Raw genomic sequence first — 20150 nt, forward strand, 5'->3', positions numbered from 1 at the left:
ACAGAGTCCTCAAATCTGAAGGGGTAACTCCAAAATGGTAGCTTCTCATTTTCTGTCAATGCTTTTGAAATTAAATTCCTGGAGGAGTGTAGCAGGTACATAGCTATCAGCATGGACTTGGAGGGCTCAGCCCAGTTTTGGTGGACACGAGGGTTTGGAAACTGTAAGAGTTGCTTGGATATTTTCTTCCTAGACTTTGTACTGTGTAACTGGTTTTGCCTCTATATTATGTGCAAAAGGGTGTTACCATCATCACTGTATTTTCACCTGCACTTCCCCAGAGAGGAGCAGACATAGCACAGTTGTGCTATGAGTCCCACACACTCAGCAAGCAGGGGTGGGTGTGTGATGGGAGTCACAGTCCGCTGTCACCAGGGCTTGCCAGGTCACGGGTGTGGGAGACGGAGCTTGGCGTTGTGCAGTGCCTGTGCAGTTTAAAGCAAAGACGACAAACCTGATGAGCTAACAGAGAAAGAGGGAAGGCACCGCCTCACCCCAAACAACCGAAAACAAAGGAGAGTTGAGGGAGGGGAAGGTTTGGGAATTAGTTTCTCAGCACAGATGAGCTGAGGTGGGGGGGTGGTCCCCATCAAGCTACTCCTCGTTGTCTTTCCCCGCCACTTCATCTCCTCTGTCCCTGAGAGGCTCCCACAGAGGAGGCTTCCTTGCCTCTTGTGTTTTATCGCTGTGGTGAGGTATCCATCCCTTGGCGCATCTGGACCGTCCCCGCTGATTTTCCACTGGAACGTGGCTTGAGCCCCTTTGTTTTTCAGCCTGGGCTGCGGACATGCTCTGCTGGCTGCCAGCTGGACGGTCGGCACGCTGGCCTGCTCCCTTACAGCCTCTCTGTCTCTTCTTTGCTTTCCCCCCCTTTTTTTTCCCCCCTCTCTTCTCTTCATCCTCCCTTCTTCCCCTTGGTGGTGGAAAAGCAGTTCAGATTTTCCAGGTTTGCTGAAAGGAGAACAGGACCAGGGCGGGGGAGCAGCCATGCTGCCTCCAGTAAGTGCTTTTCCAATTCTCCACAGTGTGGAAACTCCTCTACAGGGCAGTGGGGTTTCCAACCAGCTTCAACACCCTCCTGCCCTAAACGGGGATGTCCCCGCTGCCATCAATAAATTAACATTATTTTCTGCCAACAGTGGAGTCGCTCCCATCAGCTGGGCTGTGGCTGGGTGTTTGATAGTTGCTGTCAGGCGCAGGTTAAGGATGGGGAGGAGAAACGGTGGCTTGGAGCTACCCAAACCTGTCATTGCATCGATGTGTAAGCTTGATGTAGCCAAGGATGGAGTTAGTCAGGTGTAATTTAAGAGTGAACCGATATTTTATTGCCCCGGCTCCTCTCCAGGGAGCTAAGCATGTTTTGGATCTGTTTAGTTAAGAGCAGATTGCAAAATAACACCTTTCTTTTTTAAAAACCAGTAAGAATTAGAAAATATTTTGAGCTGGGAGAAAACAACGTTCAGCTTTTGCCAAAACTGTCATTAATACTTTTGCTGGAAGGCTGAACAGATGGAATGATACACGGGCATTTTTTATGCAAATACATGTCTGTAACGAGTTTTGGAAAGGAAGGGCTTTCTCAGTGGCTCTAGTCTCTGTGCTGCTGATCGCCCCAGTACAAACCGCTGGAAGCGTTTTAGAAACGAGATGCAGTACGCTTATTTCAATGTCAGGAGTTATGAAAGCTGAGAATTTTTAAAAAACACTTTATTTTTGAGTCTTAAAGCTTGTCATGGATGTCATAGTAGTGCTTTTTCAGTGAGAGGTACAGAAGGAGGAATATGCATTAAAAGCACCTTGGCATTTAGAGGGAATTGATTCTTTAATTGAGAACGGTAACAAATATTGTCAAGTTATTTCTGCGTTTATTGAATATGAATCTAATTTTGCAGTTGCTGCAATTGTTCGGAAACATCCTGTTATGCTTGGTGTGGGGTACCTGATGTATGGCGTATGTCAGCACCTCAAGCTACAAGCATGTATGGCTGTTTAATGCAGAATTTCTGCTTGCACCGTGTACTTCGGTGATGCATTTAAAAGGAGTTTTAAACTCCCGAATAAATTATTTGAAAATTTGCATGCACGGTTCTGGGAGACTAACGCGATTTACAAAGCTGTGTGTTTACTGTTGCTGTTAAATCCTTGAGTTCACTTATGTGTGCTACAGAATGCATCAGATTGTAACTGACTCTGCTTTGCTCCTGTAGAATGTGAGAACTTCTTGGAGGATGGGCTGAGTAGCGTCTGTGCCTCGTCCCAGGGTGTCCTTAAAAGAGAATCTGGGAGCGAGTCTGACCTCTTCACCTTGCCTGGTGATGGGATGGAGGACCTTGTCTTTGGAAAGGTAGGAAAGCCTCGTTGGGGTATGGTTAAAAAAAGCTCTGAGGCCTGATCTGATAAACCCATACGGCAAACACAGATTATCTTGGTTCACTGGTGAGTTAGAAACCTGGAAGCAATTATCCTGGAACAGAATAGATGGGAAGGATCCGGTCCCCTCTTCGGATGCAACAACATGAGGGATGTATTTATTTGCAGCAGAATTCCAAAAACTTTGCAGCTCCCAGTGTTAAAAAGGTTAAAGAAATTTTGACCATCCAAAAGTAAATCAGGCACTAGAGGAACAGTTGAAAAGGTGGGTTTTCCTGCAAAGGTCATTAGGGATCGCACAGATGATATTAAAACCATCTTATAGCTCATGTAACAGAGTTTTTCTTCAGCAAACAATGACCTCTGCACTGACACTTCCAGAATTACATACTGTAATTCTCAGAGGAGCCAGTGTTTTTCTGTAAATCAGTGTGACTGCCGGGATCGGAAGGAAACACTCATTCGAAATACTTAAAGCCAATTGCAACGAACAGTCTTGTTGCCTAGGCGACATACCTCTAATGCCTTTTTGCGTGCAAGTAGAAGGAAAATGTTTTCATGTTCGCTTAATATCAACAACAGAAGTCATTGCTGACCTTAGTCACACTGCGCCCTTTGTGTTGCACATGGCTGAGAAGAGGAAGGAGGAGTGAGTGAGACCTGAGATAGAGAGTCAGCCTCCTGACCAGAGTCTGCATCCCTTGAGCATCGGTCTTTGGCCGTCTGCATCAGAGCACCCTGAATTTATTCAGAGGTCCATTAGATTTTGCTTTTCAAGAATCGTCTTGCTGGTCATTTATGTGCTTGTTGCCATAAGCAGATGATAAAAATGCACTCGAGAAGAATATAGTGATGCAGAATCAAAGGGGATGAGAACCTTCCTCAGAGCAGCCCTTCTGTTGGTCTCTGCTCCACGAAATCACATGCTGTAGTGCAACTCCAGCTTACCTGTTTGAGCAGGTACGGTTTCTGCTCTGAAAAACTAAACTTTTAGAGTAAGCTTCACACTTGCTTTCAGAGAAATATATAAATGAAACAGAATTCTGTTTGCTTAAATCAGATCGGATGATGGTGAATATTTTCCAGCAGGACGGGAAACACCACAGCCCAAGCTAAATGATCTCATGTGCTATAAATGAACAGTAAAGTCATCCTTAATGTATGTGGTAGGGCACAGAGCTCACCAGCCTCACCCTTTCCCATCTTTCTCTCAAAGAGATGCGGGACCCTGGGTTGTGAGAATATAAGGCTGCTTGACAGAGCAGAAGACTGTCTTTAATTTTCCCGTGTAGAGGGGCACGAATGATGACAGCCAACTGCCAGTTGACCCTGATTGAATGCTTGTATGAGGACGTATGGGAGAAGAGTGCTGTGGGAAGACAGTAAATTTAGACTGTACAGAATTTTAGATTTTTCTTTCTTAGATGGAACGTTTCCTTCTCCAAATAAGAGAAAGAAAAATGAAAGCTTAAAAAGAATAGGTAGAGCAATGTGGTCGGAAAGCTGCAGGGAAAAGGAGGAGGGGGGAAAGCAGACCTTCAGTTGAGTAGAGAGCGGGCAGAGGGATGGAAATTACTTTCTTTGTAGGAAGGGAATTTCTTAATTTGGCAGCATAGTTCTCATTATGTGGTGGATTGCAGGCTTCGTCTGCAAACGGGTTCAAAAGGTTCCTGCATTGAGTTTAGGAAGTTATTCAAAGCTAATCTCAACCTCAGCCATGTTTTTTGTCTGTGTTTTGCTGACTAACGTGATTCCTTGTCTCCTTTCTCAGAATTTATCTGAGTACCTTTTCTACAGCTAAAGTTATTTCGAGAAGGACAAGAGACACTAGTTTGGTGTTGTGATCTCATTCCTTAATTCATTCATTTTTGGTTTTAGACTACTGAGTCCAGCTGGTAGAAATGCAAGTTATAAATCTTTTAATAATCTCTAAAAGAAGCGCTGGATGTGATCTTTCTTCTGCAAAATATTGTCAGATGCGTGTCTTTGTTGTAGTTGGTTAGTTATAAGCCTCTTAGAACAATTTCCATATCAAATTGGGAAGAGAGAGAACATGTTTATGAACACAAAGCGGATCCCAAACCTTTCAGTGTCATGATGATTATTGTTATTACCAGTCCTGTTCTTATTTCCCCTTTCTATGGAGCAAGAGTTGAACTTCCCTCTATTAGAGTTGGTCTTTTATTGTATAAATCACTCCTGTTAACTGCTTACTACAGTGAAAGACATTTAGGAAGAGCAAGCCATCTTTTGTCCAGGGTCTTTGGGATGCTTCTATAGGCTTCACTTGAAATTCATAGATTTTAAGCCCTGGATCACGAAGAATTGGGGTCACAAACCCTGCAGGTACCGTAAACTGTCCCTGGTGTTGAGTGGAGGCTCTCCTAACCATCTCCTTTTTTTTTTTTTATTTTTAATTTGTTTCTCAGAAGGACGTGTGCTGAGCTGCATAACATGAGCTGCAGGGTGCAGAGAGCGTTAACTCTGAAACCTGACTTGTTTTTTCAGTCTTCAGAGGCTGTCGCTGAAATTCAGAAATCGCTTCCAACATGAGGTCTAAGGCTTCTGCAAAATGTTTTCTTTTTTCACGTCAATTCTTCATTCCCAAGTCTTCGTCATCTTGCTTCTCTGTCTCAGCCAGCCATCTGGGCAGGCTTTGCGACACCCCCTTCTTGAATGATTAATGCTGCATAAGGTCATTTCTCACAATCATCTGGCAGTGTCCTGGGGTGTAGCCCATATGCTTTGCTCATCTTAACTTTTAACCTGCCACCAAAATGAAGCGTTACTGGGAAGTTTTTCAATGTGCCTCTTGGGAAATGATTCAGACAAAAAGCCCTTGGGAGGTCAGCAACTCACAGATCATTGTCGAAGGAAGGGGCTGCAACTCGACCCCTCGAATTTTGGTTTGTTTCTATTTTGTATTGACTTGCTGAAGGAAATACATAAATAAGTAAATATTTTGCATTCATTTTTTTCAGAATTATCGTTTCTCATTAAAAAAAAAAATCACAAAACCCCCCAACAACCATGCAACAAAAACAAACGTGAAGGAATAAAAGTTTGAAGAGAGGGGCTTCACCAGAGCAAGACTCCTCCGTCCAAATCATACAGATTGCATTAAGTAATTAATTATGGTGTGATAAAAGTTAGTTAATAGGAGGCCACTACTGAGGTTAATTTTAGGGAACCTTTGCCTATGGCAAATCCAAATAAAAACCGACTCTCATAGATCAGGTATCAAGCAACAAAAGAGGCTGACTCTTAGTGTAATAGTATGCCAAATAAACTTCAGGATGCCAAGGTTTATTTTATTTTTTCATCTTCTGGATTTTTTAAAGTACTGTGACGATTGTAATGTCTTTGTCACGCAGAAGATCAGGGAACAGAGTATGTTCATGTCTCAGCACTTTGTGTGTTGTCATCACAAAAATGAGTGAAAGAATGTTTTAATTCCACTTATCAAGGCTGCCTACAGATGGAGAGATTTAATTGGAGAAGTTATCTTATGCCCCCCACCAACCTAGTGATTTCTCTTATCCTGTTCCTGAAGAAGGACATATATTTGTTCTCAGAAAACTCACTTCTTATTCTTATCTCGTTTTTTTCTTACTAGTTTCTCATCAAGTACTTGTTCTGGGAGCAAAGGCTCTTTTCAGCCAGAAGTTTTTTGGTCTCAGTTAAGGGTTGGAGTCATTGAGGTGCAATGCAGCAAGCTTAACTCAAAGAAAATAAATACTTCTTTAATGTTTCTTTCTCCATATAGGAAAAGAACATGCTAGAGAACAATTTCTGTTTTGCGAACAGGGTATTTTTACTCAAATAGGATTAAGGAGCAATGCATATTTACGGGGACTTCGTCGGACAGCTGATTTTTTGCAGAGGTGTCTCCATTATAGATGTTTCTTAGATGTGTCAGCCGCTCTTTGCATTTTCAGTGTCCTGGTCTTTCATATTAACTATTTTGCTTTGTTGCCAAAAAAAAAAAAAGAATTCAAATGAAGGCAGAATATTTTTAGAGGAATAAGCACGGGCCACAAGTTCAAGGGAATTGTTTATTGTGTTCTGTAGTCAGTCTGATGCTCAAGGTAAAAGCTAAAATAGACCAACTATAGTTCACATTTTTCAAATATCTCTTTGATCTGCCATTTATGATAGAAACTCTAAATCTTCCCTGATAGCAAAGCGGGGTTTGTTCTACAATTTAAACTGAAGCAGTTTTCTCATCTGGGAGTTAAAAATTCCTCTTTTTACTCTAATTCCTCCATATGTAATTTAGCATTCAACACTATTGTTGCTAGATTTGCATCCAAATTTACTGTTTCCAAACTGTCCCATCCTTCCACTGCACAGCTGGTGGGTAGTTCTCTCTCCTCCTGCTGTGCTGCCCTGTGTCTAACAGTATCCTCCTGTGTCTCGGAGAAGTGAGGCAGACGATTTCCCCTCCTGAAGCAGTATTATCCGCATAATGACTACTGAATTTGTCTGGATTTAAGCAATTCAGTAAGCGTCTCATCATGACTCACAAATATTAGGTTATCTTGAATAACGCCAAACGTCATCCAGAACTTCAGGACATCCATTTCAGTTCTTCTGTGTTTTAACGTTCTCTTTCTCCTGAAGTACGTGTCAAAATCCAAAGTTAACATTACGGTGTAAGTTTACTATTAAAGTATTTGCACAAATTCACCGTTAATATTTCATGTTCCTTACCATGAAATGAATGCTTTTGGAGGGATGTATTTTTAATATTTTGTGTTTAAAAGGTGCATTGTACTTTGGTGCTGTGCTGTGTCTTTTGTGTGTGATGGGTGGGAGAGGGGAAATGGTGTGACAGCATTTAATTAAACCGCCTTAGAAATGTCATCATGTACCTGTTAAACCGAAATAAGAATAAAAAATAGCCAAATCTGAAGCAGGGCTTCCCTTTAAAGAGTGAAATACTTCATTGGAATACTTTTCTAACATCTCAGTTTCCTTTTATTCAGTTTAACTTTTGGCTTATGTGTGCCCTTCAGAAAAGCACAGAAAAGCAAATGTGTCTGGAGCATTTAACACTGCTGGGCTTGGATGGAGTCAGGGCTGTGGGATCTGAGGGAAGGACTGCCGTGGGCTAGCTCCGCTCCTGTCCCTCCTGCCCTCCATGGGTTTTGATGCCCAACTCTCCCTTCCAAGAACAGGATTTTATAGCCCGTTGTCTTTTGCCAAATGAGATCTGACAGCCTGCAGCTCCCTGAGCAGTCAGCTTCTGCTGGGACCCACCGAGTCTGCTATTTGAAGACAATTAACTGCTGGGGCTTTGCTGAATAGCCTATTATAAATGGTCTGACAGATCATTCTGCTTATTATTATTTTAAATGATACAGCACAGGGCTCAGCGAGGAGAATAAATTGAAACTTCCCATGTCAGTCCCTTGGGGCAAACACCGTTTCAGACTGAAGGTGATGTCAGCGTGATGCTTGTGGTTTTTTTATGCTAGCCGTGGGGAGCACAGAGTATGCACAGGCTCTTCTGGGGATGTATGGTCAGCATGTGGTCTTGGGCCAAAGAGAACCAGTTTGGCTTCCACTTACTGCTTTTGGAGCAAACTAAACCCAAAAATTGCAGTATGACTCAAGACCGGTAATACAGGGCAGCTGATCCCGTGGAACGATATTTTTCAATTACAGTTGGATTTGAAAAATGCTGCAAACCCTGGCATTAACTTTCTGCTTAATGGAAAATAGTGGGGGACAGGGATTTAAGCATTTTTTTCTGTCTGTTTTCTACTACTGAATAATTGTCCCTTTTGTGTTTCGTGATGCGGTGGAACAGTTTGTTGCCCTTGGGCTCTTGTGGCTGAGAGCTACAAACCCATCCGAGGTCCCCCAGGAGAGGCTGGAGTTTGTCATCAGGAGTCATGATGACCCAGTTCCCCTTTAATCACCCTCTGTAAACCTTTGGCAGTTTTATGGCATTTGACTGATAACAGGTTTAGCCAGAACTGGTGAGAGGAGCAGGATTCGTTCTGCAGGGTATAGTGTGGAGTTGGAGAGAGAAAGGCAGGTGGAAGTCCCGAGCTGGGAGCCCAAGGGTATGGCAACCAGGGATTTGTGAGGTGCAAGAGATTGTTCCGCAGAGCATTTCAACTTCTTTTGAAACCAGAGCAAAAAGTCTCGCTTCTGTGACGGTTCATTTGCCTTGCGCTATCAACTAGGAAATCTCTCAGCTCATGTGAAATTTTAAATAAATGCAAACGTTTTATATGTTAAATGTATTCACATCGTTGGAAGTGTTCAAGGTCAAGTTGGATTTGAGCAACCTGATCTAGTGAATGGTGTCCCTGCCCATGGCAGGACAGTTGGACTATAGGTGATCTTTAAAGGTCCCTTCCAACTCAAACCAGTCTGATTCCACTTTAATATATCTTTCCACAGCAGCCTGAAGAGGAGCCGTCTGCTTGTGATGTCACCAGCTCCAGTTCCTCTGCAGATGACACCATGTCCCTGGAGAGAAACTCATCCCTGGGCAGTGACACATCCCTTCCCTTCCCACCGACAGTGAACTTTATCCAGGCCAAGGACAGGCACAGCCTCGATGGCAGCTGCACCAACATGGTGGCCACAGAGGGAGGAGAGAAGGAAGAGGAGCTGGACAGTATCACGGATGTGCCCACTCATTCCTCTGTCTTACGAAACTCCATGCGGCCGCTGTCACCTTTCCGTCGACACAGTTGGGGACCGGGGAAGAATGCCACCAACGAAGCAGAAATAAATCAGAGGAGGTGAGTAAAGAGCTGCTTTGATTTACTTTGCATCCACTCATGCATGTTTATCTAAGCTTTAAACTCAGCATGATAAAACAGAGGATGTCACTTCTGGTTATTTCTTTTTCACTCAAAGGGGTGAAGACAATCGCCTAATGTATGTTTGTTTTCTTAAAATTAACTCTGAAGATTAAAGTACTTAATACCTACAGTCCGCTTGAGCTTTCAAGAGCAAATGGAATTACCTTGGGACAGGTCTTCCATTTGAACTATCACCACCCCTTTCTGAACGAAGGTCTTTGTTAAGGGAATTATTGGAGTGTTAAATCTCATTGATCCCAAAATAAACATGACTGTTGTTGCTCTGATTGTATTAAGAGATAGCATGGGCACCAGGGTTTTAAAAAAGTTGTGGAGTCTCCTCATAGTGGTGAGATGAGTAGTCCCTGATTCACGGAATTGGTTCCACCTCAATCTGTCATGGACAGCAAGTCCCACCTAACTCATCGCTGATGTTCCTGGTGGTACGTAGGAAGATTCAAAAGGGAAGTTTTCCAGTTTGTCTTTCAGGAGATACAAGCATGAGAGTTGTAACAACCACGTGAATGTATAGATGCTGGTACTGAGTGGGAAGAAAAGGTGTTTGTTCAGCCCGCCACGTCAGTGAGGGATGGGAGCATACAGCATCCTGACTCTGCTGAAAAAATGGGCCATTTTTGCTCTGAAAGCATTAAAACACGTTACAAAGTTTGGCCAAACCTCCAGTGGTTTCAGAGCACACAGGGTTTGACCTCAGGTGTCCAGCAGCCCACATGGCGAATGGTGCAGAGCGTGATGGGGAACCTTATACCCGCTGCTTTACTGGTGTACATCTTCTGTTACACGTCCTCCCGTCCCACCAGTGCAGACCTGCAGCTCACAGGCTGCAAGCCCAGGCGTGCAGCCAGTGCTGCTCTTCAGGCTGCCTGCTGCCACCTTCATGGCCACGGGGCTGCTTTTAAGGCAAATGGAGCCATTGCATTTGGTGATGCCACTAAATTAAAACTGGCCACTCACAAGAGGTCCTTGGCAAGTTGTTACTGACCCATTTGGATAATCCAGTGAGAGGCAGCAGCCTCCCATGGGAAGTCTGTGCATCCTTTACAAGTTGGGAGCTATGAGTATCACCGAAGAGAGATCAGAGCCCCTTCATGTTTTAAAGCCAGTGTTGACAAACAGTAAGGAAAGGAGCAACATAGGGTGAAAGACAATATTATTATTATTATCATTATTGCTGCTGTTGTTCACTGCTGCCACCTTTTTTTGGCTTTGTTTCTGGTCCCTAGGTACTATTAAATCAAGCAAAACTTATTTTTTTAAAGCTACAAAAGAGTCAGCGAAAGGTATATGTGCAGGTTTATGACAGAGTGAGTCCGTAAACTCAAACTCATTTAGAGAGATTTATTTTTAAGTGTAGGACCTGTTATGTAAGGATTTCCAAGAGTAATAAACTGCATAGCTGGCGATTACTGCTAAAACTTAACAGATGAGGTTAAATTCTTCTCTGTCAGACTTTGGAAGCTGTTTCTGTTGTGGGAAAATACCTTCATTATAAATGTAAGAAAATCTGAGGTAAAGGATCCGTAATTATTCTCATGTGTTCTGAGATACAGCTGTCACATAAGTTAATTAAAAAAGAAAAGCTGGGTGGGTCTCTGCTGCTAATTCATGTTTCTGTTACAGAGGAATGTGAATTATTTGTTGTTGAGGTTTTTTTTCTCCCTTTGTTCATTTCATACGTGGCTGTTGTGATGTTGAGATGCTGGTTGCTTAGTGAGCAACAACAAATACTGAAGAAGCGAAGCCCAAGCAAGTGACTTCCATACAAATCAGTTAAATTTGGGGGTTTGCTTGTTGATGTATTTCACATGCAGTAGATAGTTTTCCATTTCAATGGGAAAATTCCTTATTTGAGCTTGACTTTCGCAAGCCTTTGCAGTGGAGTAACATGGAGCACAGCCCTTAGTTAAGGACTGTTCTGCTGGTGGTCAGGACTTGTGTTGTTCCCACCGGCTGCCACCCCTTGTCCAGCTCCCTTTCCTCCTCTGGGCACCCATGGCACTTCTTTGCTCCATAAGTGAGCGGGTTGTACTCACTAAATGAGCAGAAAGTGAAGCAGATGAAGCATAATAGCCACCAAAACCAACCCAAGGATTAGACGTTGGCTGCACAGCCGGGAAGAGGAATGGGGCGGCAGGCTCCCGGTCAGCTGAGCTGTAAGAGGTGCCTCCCGTCCCAGCACGTCCACACCAAAAACAGCCTTTGCCCTGTTGGCTTAAATAGAGCTCCAGATGCAGGACCCAGAGAGCGTACAGGAAAAAAAAACCAACAGTCTTTGTAGGATTTGGTCTTTTTCAGTGTTACATGTTTTCTGTTTGTAAGAGGGATGAGCATAAAAGTTTCTTCACAGAAAAGATCAGAAAATATGTAATCACCTTAAATAAAATGTGAAAACATGCTCAGTTCCGCTCCGCTTCCCCTCTCTCCTCAAATGCACTTCACGGATAATCCTCATGTCTACATTTTGCTATTAAAAGTACAAAGAAAACTAAGAAGGCTACCACAAAAGGATGTTCATCCTTCAGTTAATTCCTGACATTCATAGCGGATTTGAAATGCCTGTCTTTCAACAATGATGCAGTGTTTTTAACGTTCGGGTCCGCGAAAGAAATGCTGGCGTTTTTCACTGATGGATTAAGCACTGCAAAACTGGAGCTGGTGTTAATCACAGTTGCTAACAGCTTCTGTCAAATGGTTTGTCCTTATCTAAACTTTAAACTGACCTGGCTTTGGCAGCAGCTAAGTTGCAACGTGGTCAATCCCCATGAAACCTTCTTTCTGTACCAAAAAAAATCCAGCCAAACAGATTTATTTGTAAAAAAAAAAAAAAAAAACAAAAAAACAAAAAGGAGGAGGAAAAGAGAGGCTCGTTAGTTACTTCCTTTAGTATTTGGTTTTTATGTTTTCTCTGTACGTCCGTTCCCTCTGTTGTTCATGTGTTGGGGATATTCCTTCAGCTGCCATTTGTTCATTTTTTTCCATTCAAGCTGCTGACCATTCTCCATGATTCATTTTCAGTTCAATGCGAGTTCTGGGGGATGGTATAAAGAAGCCTCCCATTCATAGGAGAAGGTACAAAGCCAACTAATGTGACTAACTGTTTTGTGTTTGAATGTCTACTAACTCCATACTGTCATGTTAGTAAACCTGTAGTACCTCTGGAAGCATTGGTGTCAGGGCTGTGCATCCCGCTTGGCTGCTTGCCCTCTCCAGGCTGACCCAGGGCAGTTTTTCTGACCCACAGAGCACATGCGGAAGCCATTTTCTCCAGGATGATATGCTAATGACTGGGAGAGAGCTCAGATATCATTTCGTTGGCCTTTGCCATGTGTAAGGTTTGGAGCTGTGTGAAAATAATTGTTAACCTGCGAGCATGTGCGTAATTTGGTTTTAAAGCACATCAGAGACCCCTGTCAAGACTTGCAGGAGGGGCATCTGGGGAGGGAATGCATCAGACACGCTCTCAGAGTTGGAGGATGCTCTGCAGATCGGCAGCTGGTTGAATTAAATGACTTTAATTTTGCTCTTTTGCTTTTTTTTGTAACCATCTTGCTAAAAAAATCCAGAAAATAAGGTGTGTTTTTTTTCTTTACTCCCATGTGTGTTTTTCCTCTGGTTTTTCAGACTTTCAGTTCCTCATCCAAAATGCAGATATGCATTTCACTCACGTAAACTTTGCATTGTCTGTTAAGATATAGAATAGGACACAATTTTTGACACGGCAGAGGTATGGATTGTCCACACTTACGTATTTTTGGGCTAAAAAAAAAGAGAAGTTTGACCTCTCCCCATCAGATGTTCAATCTCTTCTCATCTCCCACAGCCTGCTACCTCTCCTCCTGTGGCAGGTTAATGCAGGATTTCGCTTCCCTTGAAATGGATGGGGTTACATGTGCATGTAAACAAAGTGCCATACTTCCACGTATGGAAAAAGTGTTCCCATGATGCTATTACCCCCAAAATCACCGTGCCTTACCATGCATCAGCATAAATGAAGCCATGCGAGCAGTGCTGTCCAGCTCAACAGAGGGCTCTTAAAACAGAATTTTTTTAAAAAGGCACAAGAATGAACATGGGTTTTTTACTTCTGTGAAGCCGCTTATTTGCATCACTCTGTGTTCTGGAGGAAGCAGCACAGTGCTTGTCTTCTCAGCTCATGCAAATCTTCTTACCAGCTGTCTAGTAAGGCTCCTCTGTGGGAGCTGTGTGTGTGTTTAGAGTCATAATATCCTGGAACTCTGAGCTTACACGTGAAATAAAGAAATTGTCTCAAATAGGCAACCTGAAATACTTAGCAGTATCTGAAACGTGCTAATTCTTTTATAAGCATTTTCTCCCACTACTTTTTTCTTCTGGCCTCCCAGCTGTTCTGGTATCATCCTCTCTAACCCCAGTTGCAGAGCAACAACCTGAAACTAATTCCGACAGTTTATGCTCTCCCACAAGGCTGATGTATATAATAGTTTATCCCGCTCCACAAGTCGACTTCTGTAAAGGGGTTTTGCATGCTCTGCATTGATCTTGTTTGGTTTTCCTGGTGTTGCCAACGGATTGTGGGTGGCTCCCCAGCAGGATTGTAAGACTGCTTTCCACAGCTCTTGCCAAAAGGTCTTTTTTCTTCTCTGAGATATTCCACCACTTCCAGGCTTCCCCCAACATTCCTTCACACAAGAATTACTGACTTCTGCACAAACAAGTCAACATAAGCATATCTCCAAGGGTCCACCAAGCCCAGTAGTAGTCTTGGGGCCATGAGCAGATGGCAGGAGGAAGCAAGGAGAGGGGAGATGTGTATGACACCTTCCTTGGGATGCTTTCTCAGCCTCCATCTAGTTTCCACTGGGCGGGTTTTACTGACCTGCTGGGAGGCTGAACCTAAGCCCGAGAGTACAGACTGACAGGTGTGATGGAGATGGATTTACTGTGGCCAGGACTTGTTTCTTTTGTGATCTCAAGTTTTTATTCCCCCCATCCCTCTCTAATACTTACATCTGCCACCATGGTGGATGATGATGAAGTACTTGGAAATATTGGCACGTTATGGGAAGGAGTGTCTTCATGAAAAATGCTTATGGTACTGTGCTGAGAGCTACTGGTGAAGCTCAGCTGGAGCTTTGGGGTGCAAAGCACAGGTACTTCAGGTGTATCCTCATCCAATTGACATCCTTATTAAAACAGCTAGCAATTACCTGAACTCCACCATTGATCACCAGCTGTCACACTCCTCCGGAATGTTTCCAGTGTCGTACTGTGTGAGGAAACTATTCGAGGACTTGGCATGAGATGATGCAGTCAGTGGCTTTAAACCTTTCTCTGTGTCTGCTGAGGCTTCTGGCACTTACAGATCCTGGCGCAGGGATGCTTAGATTTCTTCTGCCCTTTTTGTAGGCTCCTGGCCTGGAGCAAAGTGTGCTCTGGCCATGTGGTTTCCTTGTGTGGATCGCAGGCCAGGGGCTGGGAGCAGTGCTTGTGCAGGGCAGATCTGTGCTGATGCAAAATTCCCTTCAGACGACGTATGTTTCTTGGACAGCTTTTCCAGGATTTAGGGATCCTTTATATGTCATAGCTGACAAGAAGATTGATTCCTCTGTGTCTGCAAAAGATGCAATTGGGCCATGAGCTGACAGAGAAAAAAGAACAAAAGCCGTTTTTAAAATAACAACCAAAATATTTGCATTCCGTATTAGCATTTCTTATGTCGTTCGTGAGGCAACTTATGACTTTTTTGGGGTATGGGAGCTGAAAGGTTTTCTAGTCAAAGTGCTGTTTGAAGGACTCTTGACTAAATCCCAAGTTAATAGTTTTTTTCTTGCAGCCTTTCTCACTGATTTGGTGTGCAGCATTTAAGACTGTAACTCTTTCCTATTTTTCCCAAGCGTAGCCTCAGGTTATTAATATTTGTATGGAGGGGACTTAAACAATTGAATATCTGTAAGGGATTCTTTTTCTGATTTGGGGATGAGAGATACCAGAAAAACACTAATCATTACTAACACAACGGCTCTGTGTGATTACTTATGAAGAATTGGCTTTGGTGTGTTTCAGCCTTGTTTTACCCAAAAACTTCTCTCCGCACAAGGAGCAGTTTCTCCTTGTGTGCTCGCTGATGGGACTGGTTTGGGGAAAGCATGGGCTGTCGGTGGTAACCTCAGTCACTTGGGGCACTCTGGTTTGTTCTGGCAGCCAGAAGTACGTAATAGCTATTGGATTATTTGAGTTCGTTGGGGTTTTTTTTAAGATACACAAGAGTGAGAGTCTTTTAACATTCCCCGGTTCCATAACAATCCAATGATAACAGCCCTTTTCCTTTCTTTGCCTCTTTTGATGTTCCTAGTTTGAGCTGGTGTCCCTCGGGTGTACAGTTCATTGCCATGGGTCCTGACTTTACTTGTAGAAGGTATGGTATCAATAAATGTGCAGCAGCAGCACAGGAGCGCTGCAAACACTCTGTCGTCAGCTTCTCGTGCATTGCCTTTTCCGCTGCTGCTCTGGCTGAAGTGTGCACGTGTTTGTTCGTCTGCTTTTTCAGCAATTAGCCTTGGGATTGGGTCTTCTGAACTGGGGTGCAGGTGAAGGTGGTGGCTGCTTTTTCTTGGCCTCAAGCATTAAAGAAGCTGCACTGTTGGTTTGAGCTGCTCTAGTCCATGGTGGTTTTAAGGTGTGTTTTTTCCGCAGCAATGATTGTAACGATAATTGTGACAGCCAGAGAGTCAAAACAAGAGTTAATGTGATTCTGCGCCGCTTTGTTCTGAATGGATCTCATAAAGGATTTAAGTTCATACAGGCTTACTCTTTGTAAATTGAAAGATCTAGCTTTTTCTTCAAAGAGACTAATGATGTAAATCATTTCTATGTCAAAAACCAATCTAATAGCTACAGATTAAAATTTCCCAGGCATTTAAAGTTTGCATCTTCTGGAGAAAGTCCCAGAGCTGAGGTTGATCAGACTTTACCTGATACTGCCTGGAAAGCAGTCTCCCAGATTTTATAGCTTTATAGCTTTCCTCTGGCAGTTCTTCTTGGTTGTGGGTAGAGCTGTTAAACTCTTTTTTTAGAAGACTAGATATTGAGGAAGATGTTAATCTGTCCTTCCTGTTACAGATTATGTTTGTCTAACATAAACATAACATTACTGTTATGTTTTAATTATGTTTGGTCTATATACCCCCCCAACAAATTACAGCCCAGTATCACCCAGTGATAACTATTTTGTGGTTAATATTTGCAGTCCTGTGCTGTTTGTGTCATCACACACTGCATGACTGTTTTTTTCTGTACTGTGTAACATTATGGTTAATACCTTGTGATGCAAGAAAAAAAAATGTTCTTCTGTGCTAAATAGTTGGTAAAAATGGGACTGATTTCTCTCTGCAGATGTTTTAGAATAAGCTTTATAATGCCTGCTTTTGATACACATAGATGAGTCAATCTTCCTGAATCAGATTAATAAATTCCTCAGCCAGTCTTCTTTCCCATTAATTGCCATGACAAAAGTCTAGAAATTTACTAAATCTTCTTACTCGAGATTTATCACAATTTTTGCTTTAAAGATGTCTTATTTATCAGCTGCTTAATGCTTCTAAAGGAACGCAGAACACGAATCACTACTATGCAAATATACCTGAACGTAAAGCAAATCCGGTTGTTTAAATAACCTCTACAGTCTGCAGTGTGTTCTCCCTTTCATTTGTTTATATGTCAGCTTGTGGGCCACTTAGTTGTCACGATTAGCCTCAGTTTGGCATATATATCCAGGGTTGGCTTTGCTTCGAACTGGCAGGACTTTGTGAACATCAAATCCACACCATTAGCCGTATTGTTTGGCTAGTGTGCTGGGAGATGAATCTGTAAAGCTTGCACATGAACCCAAACTGGCATTGCAATGGGAACAGGAGGGTCAGGAACAGAATGTTAGGGCCAAGATATACCAGATGGAAGTAGTCACATGTGAAAGAAGGTGAGGAGAGAGAGAGTATTAGCCTTTTTCTGTAGAGGTCACTTGCCTATCAGCAGCTGTCTCTACAGAGGTTGGTCAGACTTTCTTATTACTATGAATTCTGCCAGTTGAATTTAAAAAAAATTAAAAAACAAAGAGAAAAGGTAAAAAAGAAACCAGCTTTGGCAGAAAGAAGGACCTTATCAGTGCCAAAGCTTTGTGCAGTGGCAAGTGCTAAATAGATTCAGAGGATGAGTCTGCAGAGATGAATGTGACAGGAAGCCCAGAGATGATTTTGTGGCTGCTGGGATTGGGGGTTTTGGTCCAGGACAGGCAGCACCGTGCTATACAGGTAGTTTAATTTGGGTGGCTATTAAGAGGCAAGCAAAGAGAATGTAATTTTGGTGTGAAATATCAATCTTTACAAGAAGGGGTGTTTCTAGATTTTCCTGTGCAGCACTCGAGAAGAAAAAGAGAAAAAAAAAAAAAGGGGTGTTGTCCAAGGAGTTTGAATGGTCGTTCAGGCAACTACTGTGTCTCATTAGAGGCACAAAGTTGTTGTTGTTTGTTTTGAAGAAAATAGAAGCCTCTCCACCACTATCTGCACACGGTCATGGAGAAGTAACATGCTGAGGAATAACATCAGTATTTTCCTGCACAGTTCAGTTAGTGACTGCCTTCTGTTGTACACTTGAAGGGGCTGTGTGCTGAAAGACGGTGGTCCCGAACAGTTTGACAGCATCTAACCTCCATGGTTTCTCTTCAGTTACAGCCTCGAAGGTCTTGCTGGAGACTCTGGTGAGAACAAGAAGCCCTCTACAAGCTTGGAGTCATCTTCTTTGAGCTCCAAAGACCTCGGACGGAGTCGGCTTGCCAGCAACCAGTGTGGGTCCTTGGTCTTGCTCACTGAAGAACTCGAGCAAGGAGAAATCAGAGACTATGATCACCAGGTAAAGCTGTCCAGCTATTGTTAGATGTCTAGAAAATGCTGTGTGTCTATATTTATGTAAATATATTGTATTATTTATATTTTTCTTTTTAGTTGCGTATTAAGAAAATCTAGGGGAATCTCTCGGGAGTGGAAGTCTATGATAGCTGTTAAAGACAGATGGGCCACAATATTATGAGAGTCTCTCCTTGTTTTCATTAAAGCAGCAATTATAGTCTGAAATGCTAAAAATACTGTGGATTTCTGAGTTTGAAGTTTCAGCCATAGTATTTTGTGAGTTCATGTCAGAATCATTAGCCAAGCCTGTCTGTTTACCTCGTAGAGTCACTGCTAAACACCAAGGCAGTAAACGGATCTTACAAGATTCTGGCCTGTAGAGCTGTTATGTCAAGACTCTCAAGGCTTTTCTTGCTTTGAGGAAGGGCATTTTTGGGGAGCCAAGCATTGGATTTTTTCACATGTTGAACCACAGTCTAGTTCCACTGAGGAGCTGGAGTCACAGCAGTGATTTTGGTGGCTGTCAGACAGTTAACAAACAATACCTGTCTTGTAATATCTTGCAAGAAAATCAAGAAGCCAGAGTCTCTGTTTGTCGCATAATTATTCATTTTACGCTTAAAAGACAAAATGAAATGTTGCATTTCACCTGTGTGGTGCTGATGGAATTTTTGATGGTCCTTGCATTTCTCACCTATTGCCTTATACTGGGATTATTTAAAATTTCTGCTGCTTGAAAGTGAGAATTGCAGTAACCATGAACGCTGACCTGTGGTCTGAAGTTGGGATGGTGCTGTCGTTCTTGACATATTTGCTCAGTGTGGTTTTTTCTTTTCTGCAGATGCACCAAACATCGCAGCCGCAAGGATTTAATTTCTGTTCTTCCGCTGTTTCATCTCCACTGACCAAATCTATGTCTCTAATGTCAATTAGTAAACCAGTGCTGGACAGTGAGTAACGCGGTTTTCCCTTACCCATTCCATTGTCTCCATTGTTAAGAATCTCTTGCTACCTTCCCAAAGCAGAATTTGCTAGTACCTGCTCTTGCTTTCCTATATTATGTGAAACACATTTCACCGCTGCATGGAGTTGTGGGTGGAAAGGCAGGACTCGATCAGTGTAGATCCATGTTTTGTTGTTCTCAGCGTATCCCTGGTATTTCCAGTTCTACTGGGTTTCTTTTGTTGTTTTTTCTTAATAAGACTGCTAGTACAAAACCTATGATTTATTGAGTTTGTTTTTAAAAAAAAAAAAAAATTGAATTCTGCATCTTTTCAGAATTTCTTCCTTTGTCAAGTAATTTCCACTTGGGATCTTATTTTTCTGTTTCTAGATATTTTGAAAGATGATATATGGGAACTTGATAATCATTGTCTTGGTCTCCTTGGGGATGTTTGTTGCTATTTATTTTGAGTTAAATATTTTGGAGCAGTTGGGTGTGATTTACTGAATCTCATTCCCAAAGAAAATAATAAAAGGTTATTAGGAGAAATTTTTCAGTTTAGTTTAATTGAAGCAATAATAAGCACTTAATTTTGCAGCTTCACTGAATTGATTCTTTCAGCTGAAAAAGTCAATTCAAAAGCTGCAGCTGGGTGTGCTTAGGAAGGGCCTTGTTACACGTTTTCATTTTATTAATTGCCAGCCAGAAACTGTATTGATGTTTGAGATCACGTCTTGTCAGTCAATGGTGGTCTCTGATCTCTTCCTCTTTATTAACACGCTTCTTCCTCGCAAAGCTCAACAAGGGAAAGATGCTTTTAAGAAAGGTGTTTTATGCATTTATAGGAGGAACAGAGATTATGCTTTGTAGGTGATATTTTTACATCCTTTGCCGTCGTTCGTTCATGATTAAAAACATGTGGCCTAACGGATCTGTCCCCCAGCAGCAGTAACCAAAGCACGGGACAACATGCCACCTTTCTGCCCTTCCCTCTCTTATGACCCACATGACAAATGCAGTCGAGGCCTGAGCTGGTGGTAGACAGGTTCGATTATCCCATCTTTTTCTAGGGTCAGCCTAGCCACAGTGGTCTCATTGAGAGAGAAGGGA

General features: G+C 42.6%; 1 protein-coding gene across 1 annotated transcript in view; it reads left to right on the top strand.

Annotated features, from left to right (window-relative positions):
• AKAP13 (A kinase (PRKA) anchor protein 13) overlaps nucleotides 1-20150 on the top strand; it is a 67947-nt gene that overhangs the window by 10726 nt on the left and 37071 nt on the right. Inside the window, exons 3-6 of the mRNA XM_010139325.1 lie at nucleotides 2208-2344; nucleotides 8791-9134; nucleotides 17918-18101; nucleotides 18939-19047. Of these exons, the coding sequence (XP_010137627.1) occupies nucleotides 2208-2344; nucleotides 8791-9134; nucleotides 17918-18101; nucleotides 18939-19047 (774 nt within the window). The remainder of the gene's footprint in view (nucleotides 1-2207; nucleotides 2345-8790; nucleotides 9135-17917; nucleotides 18102-18938; nucleotides 19048-20150) is intronic.

The sequence above is a fragment of the Buceros rhinoceros genome, unplaced genomic scaffold, assembly GCF_000710305.1.
Source record: "Buceros rhinoceros silvestris isolate BGI_N320 unplaced genomic scaffold, ASM71030v1 scaffold8637, whole genome shotgun sequence".
Lineage (NCBI taxonomy): Eukaryota > Metazoa > Chordata > Aves > Bucerotiformes > Bucerotidae > Buceros > Buceros rhinoceros.